The 17,087-nt window shown below is 34.1% G+C and overlaps 2 protein-coding genes across 2 annotated transcripts; one reads left to right on the top strand and one right to left on the bottom strand.

The window, feature by feature from the left end:
* The first annotated feature begins 3,895 nt into the window (after positions 1–3,895).
* SARD1 (Calmodulin binding protein-like protein) lies at positions 3,896–11,615 on the top strand. Its single transcript, XM_088822857.1, has 7 exons — positions 3,896–4,071; positions 4,322–4,397; positions 5,217–5,778; positions 8,229–8,389; positions 9,023–9,217; positions 9,432–9,528; positions 11,201–11,615. The coding sequence occupies exons 1-7, from the start codon at positions 3,989–3,991 to the stop codon at positions 11,344–11,346; spliced, it is 1,320 nt and encodes a 439-aa protein (XP_088678983.1). The 5' UTR covers positions 3,896–3,988; the 3' UTR covers positions 11,347–11,615.
* A 2,071-nt stretch (positions 11,616–13,686) lies between these two features.
* DELTA-ADR (delta-adaptin) lies at positions 13,687–16,706 on the bottom strand. The gene has a single exon (XM_012972235.2). It carries the CDS (start codon positions 16,543–16,545, stop codon positions 13,888–13,890), a length of 2,658 nt encoding a protein of 885 aa, XP_012827689.2. The 5' UTR covers positions 16,546–16,706; the 3' UTR covers positions 13,687–13,887.
* Positions 16,707–17,087: the final 381 nt, after the last annotated feature.

Raw genomic sequence — 17,087 nt, forward strand, 5'->3', positions numbered from 1 at the left:
TTAAAATTGTTTTAAATTTGAAAATCGGATCTTAAATAAAATTAAAACTGTTGTTTTTATTTTATCTGGATCGAGCCGGTCGGATCGGCCGGTTCGACGGTTCTTCGATCTAACTGACCGAATCGACGCGGAATCGGATCGGTCAGACCGGCTCTCGGTCTGACTGAACCGACCAACTGATTCGGCCAGGTAGGTCGGACTGAAGCGGACCGTTTCAGATTGATTTCAAATCCGATTCAAATAAAAAAAAAATTATTTCAGATATCTAAAATTAAACTTAAAACATATTGATTTTAATTTTTTGAAAATTATTTTCAATTAAATCCAATTAGATAATTGATTCAAACAATGAACTATTTTAGTAAATATGTGTTAGATTAATTAATTAATTTAAATTGTTAAAGTGATTTTAATTAATATAATACATATATAATATTGATTATACTTCAACGTAATTATTAGTACCTCAATAATATTTGATTTATTTATGCTAATTCAGGTCCTAATATTATTTTAAAAACCCGATAATTAATTAATGTAATTAATTATTTAGTTAGGTCATATGTTCCTCTTAGGACAATATGCGTCTCCATATACCTTTAGAGAACATAGATGTATTAGGAATCACATCGACCAACCCAAACCTTCTGATGAGATAAAACATTTTCCAAAAATCCCTCATTCTTAATTTAATTAAGAATTATTTCAAGCTATAAAGAAAAACCAATCTCTTGATTTTTTCTTTCCTTCTTCCAACGGTTGAATTATGTGTAGGCGTTTGCAATACTGCAATAAGCCATGTTACCGGGGAGTACTATAGTAAGGTAAGTTGTAATTCAATTGACATAATGATGTAGGTATCCATAAAAAAGGTTATGCTATATTAACGTGGTCGGCTGATTAACTAGGGACTGCATTAGTTTGGTATAATTAAGTTCTATAAGCATCTTTGATTGATAGGTCAGACTTAACACACGAAGATTTTGAATTTGCGAGATTAACTTAGGTCATTATCAAGTGTGAGGAAAAGTACTTTAGGATCATATAAATGATATCCTACATCCTATTCCAAATCCATTCATACATCCAACTTTGCTGGTGGCCGCTTCCGATCATGTACAATACAATAAAACGATCAAACATAACCAAATTGAAATTTCCTTCTTTTTTTCGTTCACTGGATCTCTTTTCCTAACTTTTTGACGTTTCTCAAAAATTTGGGGATAATGTTCTTTGATCTAGCAGATATTTCAGGATCATACCATTTGAATACACCACAAAAGTAACTTTTTGCTAAACCAAAAGAAATGCAAATTGTGTAAAATAATATCAACTAAAAATTAGTAAAAACAAAATTAATATTGAACTTTACCCCATCGTTTTAAATAACATGCTTCACTTTGTAACTAAAGATGTTGATCCGTACCTATAATCAATTTCTTGACTCATCATTCCGATTGCATTCGCCGACAACAAAAAAAAAACATTTTGTGATATTCAAGAGAGAAAAAAACCTAATTTGAATCCACTACCTCAAGTGCTCAAATTAACAAAGTTTGATGAAGAACCTTTGAAATTGGAATCGCACACTTTCTATTTGTGCTTTCAAGATTTGCTGAGGAGATTTATGAGCCAAATTCGTGAAGAATTTAGAGATCCCGAAAAGGGGGTTCAGGCTTTGAAGAGAAATTGGGAGATACATGATATTGTTTTGAATATGCGGTTGTTTACTGAATGGGGTGACTTTTGTGTATCACGTGCGATGCAAATGTTGTTTTTCGTCAAAACCAACCAGCTAAATGGACGGAGGGACTAAAATAACATAAAAATGGCATGTATAGGAAAGTATAATGTAACATCATCTTGTTTAGTAATGAACATCGAATAAGTGGTAAAGTATAGGGATGAAAAGTATAATTATCCCGCAAACGAAGAACCAAAATGCGATCTTTCCAAACAACAAACGAAGGAAAGCAAACCGAATTCAAATACCAAAAACCGAATCCCAATAGTTAACGAAGCACCAACAAGCGTTTTCTCCGAACACCAAATCCAAACAGCAAACACTAATCCAAATAGCTAACAAATCACCAACAAACATTTTCTCCAAACACGAAACAAATTGGTGCTTGCAACAACGACCCCAATACCAAAGAAAAAAAAAATTGGATCCCAAACAACAAACACCAGTCGGAATCCGATTACCAAACAGTAAACGGTACCCAAATTGCAAACAATTCAAATTGCAAACGATTCTTTCGAGGTTTGGTGATTATGGCGGCCAAGAAGAAATTTTCTGCAAATTGTTTGGTAAAGAAGATTTGATTTTACGATATAGGTGAGAATGGAGCACTAATTACGATTTTTTTAAGGGAGAAAATTGTAGGATTATTATTCTAGACATTTGTATTTCCGTTATTACTGGGGGTATTGTTGACAAATCAAAATTAATATATTTACTAAAAATTGGAACTTATGGATTGGATTGATACAAGTAAAAGCTATTATTTTATGACCTATAGCAAATTGTCCCTACTTAAGTATCTAACCCTAATTAAACCCTCATATAAACACCTAATTTCCCAGCCCTCCACCGTCACACACAGACGGCCCACCTTCTTATTTTTCTTCATCTCTGCACTCTCCTGCTTTCCTTTTTTATTCCTTCAAATTTTATTCCCCATTTTTCTTGCCCCATATTTGAGGTACATGTGAAAGATATCTCAAAATAGAACCTTGGTTGATGGAAGCGCAGAAATCTTAATTTTTTATGCGCAGCCATCAAATTAACGGTTGGTCCATTTGGGGCCTCGTTTAGGGCCTTCGTTGAAGTTGCCTTTTAGAAACTTATTAGGAGGTGCATGTAGCAATGTCTTGTTAGGAGTTAGGCCCCTTTAGCCCCTTTAAAATGCTATATACTTGATATTATTTTAATACAAATTATACATTGAAACAAATTGCTTCAAAGTTTGAAAACAAATTCATGATAATCCATATATCAAAAGTATTATGAAAAATCACAACCAATTTTTGACCAAGTCAATTAAACTAAATGAAAAGGGTGAAATAAATTTTAGACAGAGCATATTAAATTAAATAAAAGTGGGAAAAAATAAAATCAAAACTGTCTGAAGAAACTTTCTAGAATCTAAATAAATAATTTTTTTTTCTCTAAACAATTATTTTTCCTTTTTATGGCTCGGTATTTACCACATGGTTAAAGAAAATAAAGTATTTTTATTATACCGTCATTATAACAATTACTATTAATTTCTAAAATCTAAATAGGCTAGTATCTTAAATTTTGTTTGATGATATGGATTGAACTAGTAGTTAAAATGAGTGTTGACGATAAATTACTTATATTTCTTAAAAGTTTGGAATTTTCTGGAAATGCATATTGATTCTAATTTTGTATAAAAATTGGAAATTCCAATACTTTTTATACATAATTGAGATACCGATCGAATTTTTTTCCGCACAAGTCGAAAATAAAAAACGCAAAAAAATAGCTCTAAATTCGAAAATTTCAGATTAAAATAGACAGAATTCAAAAGTTAATTTAAATATGTTATATATATTAAGTATATTAGAGGGTAGTTGAGTTTGAAGTATTGACGTAAAAAAGGTGACGTCACATGAGGTACGTATATTTCAAAGTGCCTGTGATCTTACCAAGCTGCTTCCTACCGCATTCCAGGATGTTTCTTAGTTAGAGATACCGAGTAATTAATTAACAAATATTAAATATTTGTAGGCTCCATTTCTTTCTTCCCTTTAAGTATGCTTATCCCATCTTCACACTTTCCATCATCTTTTCCCTTCTCCCATCTAATTAAAACCCTAGCTAGTAAGTACACCTCTTCTTTTATTTCTATACTTCAAAAAAAAAAAAAAAACTACTTTAATTTTTTTAAGAAAAAAAGAAAACATTATTTTCAATCATAATAATTATTAGTTATACGTACGTACTTTTGTATCCAAAAATATGGCAGCCAAACGGTTTTTTGATGATGATGATGAGGATCACCCCAACCATAAACGGATCAAATCTAGACCTTCTTTTGCTTCGTAAGATCTTTATATATATATATATATATATATATATATATATATATATATATATATATATATATATATATATATATATATATATATATATATATATGTGTGTGTGTGTGTGTGTGTGTGTGTGTGTGTGTCATTAATTAATTATGTGTTTTTTAAAAATAAAGCTTAATTAACTTGTGTATTTTTTGTGTTTGGACTATATATATGTGAATGAAAACTAAACTTGTGATTTGGTATTTTATGGTGACAGTGTAATCAGAGAAGTGGTTATGGTGAATTTCTTTGAGAATTTCTGCTCAGCCTTGGAACCAATGCTTCGGAAAGTGGTATTATACAATTAACTCCGATCCTTTTTTTTTTCTATATATCTATTTTTTCTATATATCTATATCTATAGAGAGAGAGTTGACAAATAAGAGAGAGATAGTCATATATAGAGAGAGAGAGACCGATTCAATTCCATTTGAAAATATACATAGTGTTTTCGAAATTAACCAAATTTTATAACAAGCTACGCAATTCTTGTTACACACACATATATATATATATATATATATATATATATATATATATATATATATATATATATATATATATATATATATATATATATATATAATATTGATATATATATTGAGTAAATTACGGTCACTACTTTATGTATGGTCAAATTACGAAAATACCCCTCATATTGGAGTAATTACAATCATCCATTTTAACTATGAGTCTTCTTACACGTCTACCCTTATGGTGTCAAATTCAACATAATCTTCTTGAACCGTGGAATGTTCTCTAGCTAGTTTGTACTCGTTTTGTGCAAAAATACAGTTTCTGATGCACTACAATCTGATATTTACAAGCCAATAGACACATCTTATGATAATCTTATTTCAAAATGTGGAGCTCAAATGGGATAAAACGGGTAAAAACTGGAGAATATTCCACATAATTTATAAGACTCCACTAAATTTAACACCGCAATAGTGAACTTATAAGCAGTGTCATAATCCATGATGGTTGTAATTATCTAAACAACAGAGATTTTTTTTTTAATTTAATCGGGAGGAGTGGCTTTAATGTAATCTTTAAATATTTAATAATAAGACAAACGGTGAGTGACTAAATTGAAAAAAAAAATGAATTAGGTGAGCGAAGAAGTGGAAAACGGGCTGAAACGGCGTCGCATGAGCTCAAAACTACGAAGCCCTTCAATGAGAATGATCCATCATCAATTGGTGGGGCCCTCCTCACATACCCTACAGCTGTCATTCGCCAAAAGTCTGTCCCTCCCTATCTTCACCGGCACCAAAATCGTCGACGCCGATTTCAACCCTCTTCAGATCATTCTCGTCGACTCCGGCGCCGGCAAGTTGCCGACCTCACTCCCCTACCCAATCAAAGTTGAAATCGTGGTTCTCGACGGCGACTTCCCCAACAACAACGACGAGTGGACCACCGAAAAATTCGCGAAAAATGTGGTGAGAGAGAGGAGTGGAAAGAGGCCCTTGCTCACCGGAGATTTGAACCTCACCGTCAGGGACGGCGCTGCTTACGTCGGAGAAGTCGAATTTACCGACAACTCCAGCTGGATTCGGAGCAGGAAGTTCCGATTGGGTGCGAGAGTGGTGCATGGTACTAACGGTGAGGGCGTCGTCATACGCGAGGCCGTCTCCGAACCTTTTGTTGTTAAAGACCATCGCGGCGAATGTCAGTCTCTCTCTCTCTCTCTACTTGCGCTTTTCTTATTTTATTTTATTTTATTTTTCGTTACCGTTACCGTTACCGTTATCGATATAAATATATAATTTTTGAAATTAAAGAATTACACCAAAGTTTAGTTAACTAAGTAAATACTTATACAATTAATAATCAAATGAAGAAAACTAGTACTCCATATATACTAGTCGTGGATTTAAATATTTGTTGCTTTATTTCTTAATCACAAGAAACATTTTTTTTTTCTATTTGATTTTAGATTCTTATCCGCGTTTTATTTGATCAAATCCAATTAATTGCGTTGACTTGTCTTGGTGTTGACCTCTTCTTGTCTTTGATCAAGTTATTATTATATAAGATGATAGTACATTAACCGTATTTTATAAAAATGAAATAAAAAATGAAAGAATATTCTATATTATGGACTGAATCATAGTTTTCTTAGGCATTTCTCAATAGCATAGATTAAATTATATTAGCTACATTTCTAATAATTAATTAATGCATTAAAAAAAAAAAACTAGCGGTTAGAGGAAGAGGGTCTGTTGATTGAAGTTTGTATCTCTTTGTCAATAACTATTACGTCAAACGTGTCTTACATTATTGGCCTAGTGTAGTTTACAGATATTTGATTGCGGGTCCCCTCTTTATGTTTATAGATAACAAAATTAGAATAAACTAATTAATTATTCAATTATATCAATCATAAGTATCTGTATGACAATTAGATTTCCTCACCTACTTTTAATTTGTCACAAGATTTTGATAAAACCTAATTTTGTAGTTAGTTAAGGTGTTCTCACATTAGGATTTGGTGTTAAATTTCTAAATCTAGTACTAAATATGATGTCTATTTCATATATTTCCAAATTTAATAATTAAGGACAATAATATTTTTTTTAGTCAATCTTGCAAAATTAATTGGGTAGTACGAGGAAGGCCCACTTTGATTTTATTGGATAGTCGTATCTAATATAATTAGGGATTTTAATTTTATTTTTTTCTCGAATGACTCTAAATCTTGTCAATTATAAGGCCATTTTAAAAATATTATTTTTACCCATATTAATAAATTAACCCTTGTTATATATACAGTCAAATTGACGTAACAACTAAGAAAAGCAATCAAATAATAGATTCAATTAAACCAATATTATTATGAGTATAAACAACGCAAGTGGAGTCAACACACCGCGTTCATTACAAACCGACCTTAGATATATCATCGTCCCATAACTAATTCTAATTGTTTATTTTTTTGGTCAAAGCAATTTATAAGGAGAATACATATTATATTAGACAAGTTGAGATAAATATTAAATGACTTCCAATCATTATCTATTTATAGGGTGAATTGCATTTTGCACCTTGAAAATAACATGGATTAGCACTTTGCACCCTTAAGTTTTAAAATTGTCAAATTGCACCCTGTAATTGCATATGGTCAAATGCACCCCACACCCATCGCTTTTCTTGGTGGTGTTTTTTTCTTTTAATATATATTTTTACATTATTATTTAATAATATTATAAATGAAACACAAATGTTGATTTTTCGTATCAAAATTGAAATTTTACATGAACTAAAAAGAAAAGATTTTTTTGTGATACAATTATATATATATATATTTTTAAATAATTCAAAAGGTTGTAAGTTGTGCTCCAAAGAGCATCTAACATTATTAACATTAATATTTATATGACATATTTTATGTGATTTATTCTAATTTTTTTAATCACAACAATCGATTATTAGTCTAGTTACATTCTAAACACAGGTTTTATGTTTTAATATTGTTTGTATAAATAGGCTTTGTTTGTCCTAATTGAATTTTCATAACTTTTGTCAAAAAATACTGAAACTTTAAAATTTTAAAATATCATGATATATCATATTTTTATAAAATATCACAAGAAACGTTTATACGATGCATTTTGTCATGAGATATTCAATTTGAGGGTGCATTCTGTCAATTCTAAAATTTAATGGTGCAAAACGTCAATTCATTCCATTTTTAAGGTGCAAAATGCAAATCACCCGCTACTTATATTAAGTGGAATTATTTATCGAGTCAACCCAAATACAAAACTTGTACTCTTGCTCTGTATATCTAGTCATCTTTTGCTTTCAAAATGTATAAAGAATTAAGTCAAATCGAATTTTTCTGCTCAACCAACTTATTAACCTTCAATAAATCATCCATCCATTTCAAATAAATGGCAATTTGGATTTAAAAAAACTATTATTATGTATTATATGACAATGTATAATTCTATACAGTAGAAACTCGATAAATTAATAACCTCGTTTAAATAATAAGTTTCTCGTTTAAATTAACATTTCAGTAAATTAGTAGAATTTGGTTGGTCCCGATTATTTTGATTTATAGAGGTTTAACTGTACAACGTGGTGAGTAATTAACTATTGTGAATTGTGATTAGTGTACAAGAAGCATCACCCACCAGCACTAGAGGATGAAGTGTGGAGGTTAGTGAAGATAGGAAAAGGTGGAGCTTTCCATCAGAAACTTTCTTCCCATGGCGTTCACACTGTCCAAGATTTCTTGAAGCTCTTCAATGTCGACTCTTCCAAACTCAAAAGGGTACAATTTTTATTTTATTTATTTATTACTTAATTATTCTTTGCCTATTCGTACGTTCAAACTCTTGGCAATGCGCAATTACATTTCCATCTCACTTTAATTATTTTCCAGAAATGAATTTGTGTTTGTTAAGGTTTCTATAATAATTACTTGGAAAATATTTCTCTTTTTTAGATATGATCACAAAAAAAATTATCTTCACTAAACAAATATTACTTTATTTTTTAGATTTATCTTATACAATATATTTTTCTCACACTTTTAAAAATTATTTGACTGCCACGATATGTTTTGTCTCATTTCAACTTATGAATAAATATTACTTTCGTTCTTCAATTATTCTCTGAAAATATATTTTTCCAAAATAAAATGAAAATAACTCCAAAATTCAAACGGTACCCTTGCTTTTTCTCTAGATTCTACATATCAATCATGGCTTGGTAAAATAGATCGAGTAGTTTTCCACCTTTGACTTACACATTGTATGTGTGTAAAATATGTTTACATCTATCTATATACACGTGTGTGATAGAATATAATCAGTTTAATTGCCTTCAATTTCTTTTAGAGAGAAGAAATATTATTTGATTGGTAATGATTTTTATTGGATTTTGATATACATAATATATATAGATAATTGGAGTTGGGATGTCGGAGAAAATGTGGGAAGCAACATTGAAACACGCGCAGAGTTGTGTGATGGGGACAAGGGTTTATATATGCCATGGCCACGACTACACACTCACTTTCAATCCTATCTGCCAGCTCATCAAGGCCGACTTAAGCGGTCAAGTTTTCTACGAACGCGACTTCAAAACGATGCAAACCGTAAGCACCACCACCACTTAGGTGGTGTTTGCAAACGTTTTTCCAAAGTGATTATGAGTTTTTTAATGTTTAAAAAAAACTGATTTTGACCAAAAAACAGCTCATAATCACTTTGGAAAAGCATTTGCAAACACCCTCTTAATCATCTAATTAATTAATTAATTGTAATTAAATAAATTAATCCGTTATTATGTGTATATGGTGTGGTGAGCAGGCTTATATTGAAAGCCTTGTGAAAGATGCATACGCCAAATGGAATTCATTGGAGGTATCTGACGGACTTGTCTACCACACACCACTTTTAACCCAAGGTATCAATTCCTTCCAACTTTATTCACAATATTAATAAATTAATTAATTAAAAAAAAATGATCGGTAACTTATGCATCCATTTCGCGGGAAGTTATATGTTATATCGAGTTATTTACACCATATTATAAATCGTTAACCGTAGATGAGGTCAAATAAACATCCAATGAACACATATACACATGTGTGTGATATTATGTGCATATCTATGGTTAATATGCATCCGATCAGATGTTAATAACCCAGTGTAGCATATAATTTCTTCTATTTAACAAGAAGTTATATGCTACATCGGGTTATTTACACTAGATTATTTATTGTTAACCGTAGATGAGGTCAACTAAACACCCAATAAACATATACATATGTGTGTGCCTGTGTGATTATGTGCAAATCTATGGTTAATAGGCATCCGATCAGATCTTAATAACCCAGTTTAGCATATAATTTTGTCTATTTCGCGAGAAGTTATGTGCTACATCGGGTTATTTACACTAGGTGATTGTTAACTGTGGATGGTAAAAGAATCGTCCACTAAATACACATACACATGAGTGTACGTGATGGTTAACATCGGGTGTTAATAACCCAATGTAGCATACAATTTCCCCTATTTCCTAAACCCCACTAAACAAAAGAGACTTTTGAAAAGTTCTTGTGATAAGAGTCGTTGTTAAATTCCTAATATTGTCTTGAAATGGTAATTTAATACATACAAAAACTTTTAATTTGAAGATTTGGTAATATTTTAATTGATAAAAGGAATAATTTAGTGAATTAATATGATTTTTTAATAGTTTAACTTCTAATTGTAACTAAGAGAACATTAGTTTTAGAAGTAGTAGTCTACATCTGATAAGGAAATGTCAACGGCTTTATGATGAATTTATTCATTTTGCTTTTGAGGAATGATGTGTTTATTTGACCACTTTGTAAGCCAAAAATGACATAAGAATAAAAAAAAAAATCACTTCTAGAATTAAATATATTGCCATTTTAAACTATAGATAATCATTAGGGATTTGGTATCTTAATATATAAACAAATGAAAGGGAGTAATTAATCTTTCTTGTAAAAAAAAAAAAAAAGCGAGTATATAATCCTTTCACGGTGTTTGGCCGAGATTATAAGCTGTTAAAAAGAGTTTATAAGATGTTTAAGAGCTTATAAGTTCTTTTAAAGTACTTTTTAAAATAAGATCATAAAAATTAAGAAAGTAAGTTGTTGAAGAGCTTAAAACGTACCTCTAGCCGACAATTTTATTGAAGATCTAATAATGAGTAAAAATGGCTTACAAGCTCATTATCCAAACACTTTAAAGATCAATTTAAAAAATAAAACGTAATAACTTATCAACTCTTAAATTAACTTATCAAGATATTAGAGATATTAGAGTTTATCAGCTGTCTAAAATAAGTTTAGCCAAATGTACTAATTTTTGGAGAAATGATTGAAAAACACACTCGATCTATTATAACCTCCACCCCCACCCCCCCCCCCCCCCCCCCCCCCCCCCCACCACACACACATACACTATATTTGATTTGTAGTATTTTAATTACAATTGTTACAAGTACTACTTTTTCTGATATTTCTTGGATGTGTGTGTGAAGTTAAGAAGCAATAGTAGGTGTGAAATAGACAGAATACTAAAGTGTGGGTGGTTGGATGCAGGTGATAAAGTAGTGGAGGGGCATTCGCAGCAAATAGTAGCAAGTGAGAGCAGCTGCTATTCAGGAATAATGCACAATAACAACAATAATAATAATAACGAAGCAGACTACTCAGATGAATGGGGACTCAATTCAAACTGGGATTAGTTACCTCTTTCTCTACCAATCTTCTTCCCATGTACATTTTCCAGAATTCATCACTTCTACTATTTCATATATATATATATACTATCTCACCATTTCATTGTGTACATATGTGTGAGTGTCTCTCTCTGTTTTAATGCTGTAATATATACATTTGTTACCATTTAATTTAGTACATATGTAAATGTTGTGATTTAAGGATACTTGATTTTTTAACGGTGTAAATCGGGCCGTGTGAGTCGGATTTTGGTAGACTCAAAAATTAAAACTACCATCGGTCGTCTACCCCAGTTACAGTTAGTTGCGGTGGAGTGATATTTTAGCTCTAGTTTTATTTCATTAAAAGCGCATAGTAGTAAACCGAATCAATAAAAAACGAAAGAGAGGAATTTCGATAATACTGAAAGGGAACGAAAACATTTTCACCTTACAGATCCAACACGCGCAACAGATCAGATTCATAATCAAGAAAAAGCAACGACATACTAAAAGAATATACGTGTCGACCAAATTAATCCATGTCTACTCCGACTCTTGCGGTATCAAACTTGTTGTTTCCACATAATAATATATAACAGCGAGGATAGGGTAATTAAATTATTAAATTTTTAAGAAACAAAAAGCTTATTATACCCATTTGCTTCTGCTTCTTACAACATTCCGGCTGTTCTAGTATTTATGGTAGGAATTTTTTCAGCAAAACACGAAAATTGAACTGTTTTAGTATCTATGGTAGGAATTTTTTATTCTCAGAATTAGTCTGAATTAATAATGTTGGTTAGTAGTTATATGAGGGGAGGAAATTGTTACATTTATAAGTTGTGATAGTTATGCTAAACATAATATCAACTCCAATGGTTACGCATTTAAATGGGCTTTTCAATGATCGGTTCGAATATATTCTCATAGCTTGATCATCACCACTACATTGCTAGAAAACTTGACGTGTTCCATTTCACATTGGTAAATCGATAGATGATTTCAACTTATTAACGACGAGATATTGTGTGTAATTACACTTATCACAATGAAGACATATCAAAATAGACTATGTTGTGTGTTCCTATACTTGTTCGTAAATTGTTGAGCATGAATCTTGAGCCTCAAACAATATCCAAAATCGGCAAATGTTGATCCTAAAAAAATGTGTTTTCTACTCTTCTCAATACATCAAGTACTAACTTTAAATAACAACATTCAGACAAGTGTTGAAGGGTGATTATTGCCGGTTTACGAATTTATAACCTATTGTAAAAGAGCACACATGTACGGAACCAAATACATTGGGGAAGCGGAGCATATAGTAGCAGGGGAATTTGAAAAAAAAAAAAAAAAAAAAAAAAAAAAAAAAAAAAACAAGATTTAGAACGGCATAACTTGGAGGGCAAGAAAGAGTGTCAAACTTTTTCTTCCTAATCGAAAAATGGGTTTAGCTAAAGTCCTACATAAAGATGCGGAGTACCATTGTTAAATGCACGAGAGTACAGGTGAATGCGTTACGAAGAACAATTTGAATATGGAAAAAGAGCTCACTTTCAGAAAACCAAAAGCACCTCGCAAGACCATTTTCATACATGACAACAAAATTAACGCATGAGGCTATGGGTTAGCTGTTTCATTATTTTACGCAATGTAGTCAAAATCGAGATCTAAATCGTAAAATCGCAAGACTTGAAGATTTTACACACTGAAAAGGAGTAAGATCGCACTAAATTCGCAAGTGCCTTAAAATCGCGTTCAAAATCGTTAAAAACGCGATTTTAGTGCGATTTTGGTTTTTGTCAAGAATTTGGCTGAAATTTTGGATTCTAGCCCAATAAATTCAGTTTTTTAACAAAAAAAATTTAGCCAATTACCAAATAATCCAGAATATATAAAGCTCAGCCCTAATTTGCCTTAAAATAACAATCTATCACGACGAGAAGAAAATACTTCTCTTCTGCTAAAAAAAACATCCAGCGGCTGTGAGCATCAATTTCAGTTATCTCCCAACACAATTTATGTTAGACTATGTCTAACTAATGTTAAAACATGTTTTGTTAATGTTGGGATGTTTTAATATTTGTTAGGACATATTTTATGTATATTATGACTTAATTTATTTGTGTTACGGATGTTTTCTAAGTAGTAAGTACTAAAGATATTTATTTTACAATACATACGATTTTACGTTTCCTATTTCACTTAAAATCCCGATTTTGACTACCTTGATCTTACGGATGCAAAATAAACAGTCAGATTGCTCATCGGTATATATATACGAGTATGGTCAAACCAGGAAGTAGATGCTCATAAAGCCACGAATCAAATAAATTATATCAGGGATAATAATGCATTCCCTCATTTTGGATCAAAGCACCAATTTTTCTTCACTATTGTTCAAGCCAAAAGCAACAAAATCAAAAGAATGCATGCATTGCAAACCACCAAACCCAATATGGAACAAAAAAATGTAAATATTTTAATTAATTACAAAACTGACCTTTGATTTATAGGGATGTACAGTGGGGTTGTCACACTCCTAGAGGTCCTCCTTCACACTCGCTATAAAAGAAAATCCGGAATAACCGACGACTGAGCTGGCAACGCCCCACCATCTCCTCTCTGTCGAGACTTTCGCTTTGGCTTTTCCCTTTGACCTTGACCGTCGTGTTCTTTATCCTTCCCGGTACTTTGACTTTTTCTCTCTTTACCATGACCATGCTGCTGCTTATTTCTCTCTCTCGATTTCTTTGACGATTCTCTTTTTCTTGATGATGACGATGTTGCAGTAGCTTCATTGCCTAAAAGCACTTCTTGCACAGCACCTGAAATTAGATCGCCACCCTCGACCTCGCGTTTCTTGGCCGAAACATTAAACCCTTCTCCGTCGTCCAATTTCACAACAACGGGCCTGATCCTCGCCTGATTCGGTTTCTTCTTAATGACGAGTGATTCTTCTGTTAACCTCGCAAGATCTTCCGCTTCGTCAGCATCCTTATCTTTAGGATCGATAGCAGGCGGATAGTCGTTCGATACCGTCCCTGCATTTTCCGAAGATAGGTAATATAGGCCGTGCCTCTTTCTATGCTCTGCAAGTAGAGACGTAGACTCGGTCAACGTTTCGGATTCTTCCTTACTGGTGCAATCTGAAGTGCCGGCGGCATCCATTTTTTGAAGTTTGACTATCGAAAATGAAGACGGTAACGAAAACTCTGTATCACCACCGCATATATCGTCCAAGTCACCAAGATTTTCTTTGAGCACTAATCCATCGGGTATCGGTACCCTCTCTTGGGCATTAACAGAAACCGGACCAAGATCCTCGGAAAACGCATCGAAAATCAGCTTCACCATTTCGGAAGCTTCTACCTCTCCTTTTACGTTATCTCCTTCACTCCCGAATACTATTAGTTTTATCAACTTAATCAATCCAAGAACATTGCTCGCTCGCTCCTGCACTTCTACTTCGTTACTCCCGGCTAACGGTCCCAAGTTAGTTTCGACAAGATTCATTAAATTCACGAAGGATTCTTTCGTAAAACGATGCATACTTGAAGAAGCAACAACCACATTACCATTACCGTTATCTAGTTCAGTATCGGATAATAGTTGACTTGCTACAGTGTCGACACTTAACTTGAGATACAAAGATAGACAGAAAGTCAACACTTTAAATGCCGATTGAATATACACAGCTCTCACCGATGGAGTGAGGAGACTAGTTCTTGGCTGTAGCAGTGCTTCCATGATCTCAAAAGGGTTTCTTGAAAGCTCGATGTACTCTCCCGAAACCCAAGCAGCAGCACCTAAAACTCCATGTATAAACGAATTACCAAGCAACGCTGGATCGATCACAAGCTCACGAGCAATATGAACGAGCTGAACCCTAGCATCCTTAACCCTCATACCAATATCAACAAGCTGGTTCTCGATTTCGTTCCCTTTCCGACAATGCGGAATCCTCGCCATTTCTCCAAGAAAAGACACGTACCAATCGAAATCAAAGACCACCTCGTAGAAATTCCTCGAACAAGTCAACAAGACGTGGCCCAAAATCTCGTTACAGAACTCCGGGTCGGACTTGAGTGCCTGACTGATCAAGATCCTAGAGATTTCCATTACGTTATCCTCCGAAACCATACACATCACGAGGCGCAACGCCTCGACTTTAATGTTTACATCGACGTCGCTCAAGGCCTTAACTACCAACTCCTTGTTCTCCAAGACCGCCCACATATTCGTCTTCGAAACAATTGTGAGCCCTTGCAGACCGAGATACTTCAGATTCGGATCATCTTCTAACAGAAACTCCCTCAGCTTAGCAACTGCGAGCTTCACTGCGGAATCGTACTCGCTCAAACTAGTCACAATCATTCGAACGCACTCGAATGCTAACGATTTCGCACCGGTTCTCGCCATGTGGTCGCAGATAGGCTCGACCACCCTCTTACCCAACCTTGGCTCCAAAGGTGCCAACTTTGCGAAAATCTTGATCACTTTAATCAAGACCCAATTGTTTCTGCAGTCCACTAAGATTTTGTAAAACTCGGGGGCCAAGGGCAAATACGATCTGGGTTCTTTCTCTGTGAGCTCGCAGAACAAACCGACAACGGCGGACAAGGTTCCGACGTCGTCGCTCTCGAGATTGCCCACGACTCTCTTGAAGCAGACGCGGACGGCGTCGGGGTACTGCTCGAAAACCCTCAAAACGGCGGCGATCGCCTTCTTCCTGACGAAGGGTTTGCCGCTGGCGAGGAGGGCGAACACGTCGGGGGTGAGATCGCGGGCCAAGTCGGGGTTGCAGATGGCGGAGAGGGTGGAGAGGGCGAGGCTGACGTCATGGGGGTTGGCGGAGGAGAGATCCTTGCGGAGCTGGTGGGTGAGGAGGAGGATGACCTGGGTGGTGGAGGGGTTGAAGGAGAGGGAGGCGGAGAGGAAGGCGACGCGCTTGTAGGAGTGGGCGGAGGAGGAGGAGAGCTCGACGGAGTGGAAGGCGGCCCAGGACATGTCGGCGGAGTGGAGGGAGTGGAGGTAGGTGAGCTTGTGGAGGGCGGTGGCTTTGGTTTGGGGGTCGGTGGATTTGATCTCGCGGCGGATCTCGTCCAGGGATTTGGAGATGAAGATTGACTCCGTGCCTGGTGGGCAGAGGCGGAGGCCTTTTATTACATCGTCTATCGAGCGCTGGAACAATGAGTCCATCAGTGAAGGAACCACCGCCATTGTTACATTCAGTTTCAATTTCAGCTCTGTCTCTCTCTCTCTGGTTTAATTGGGGGAAGAGGAAACAGCCGATTTGGGGGAAATGCGGAAGAAGCCGGCTGAACGTGCAGCTCACGTGCTCACAGTAATTTTCACTTAAATCACCACCAATTTTAACTTTGTAAAATTAGTAGAAAAAAAAAAAAGAAAAAGTTAAATTACGGTCACCTCTTCTTTGGGTAAATTTACAGCCACCCCCTCCTATTAAATACTTTTACATAAAATTTATGTAATTCGATTATTTAAGAAACCAAATCGTATATTTAGTTTGGTAAACGGTGTTAAATGTTGGCGTAACAAAATTCCAGTTCGGTTTCACCAATTAACATCCCTAAATTTACCTATTGAGGGGTTTTTTTCGTAAGATAATAGATAATTGAGGGGTGACTGTAATTATTCGAATAAGATGGGGGTTTTCGTAATTTGATCATAACTCAATGGTGATTGTAATTTGCCAAAAAAATAAACTAAAAAGAGATGATCTATTTCCATCTTTAAAATAT

The sequence above is a fragment of the Erythranthe guttata genome, chromosome 9, assembly GCF_056151865.1.
Source record: "Erythranthe guttata isolate IM_541 chromosome 9, IM_541, whole genome shotgun sequence".
NCBI lineage: Eukaryota > Viridiplantae > Streptophyta > Magnoliopsida > Lamiales > Phrymaceae > Erythranthe > Erythranthe guttata.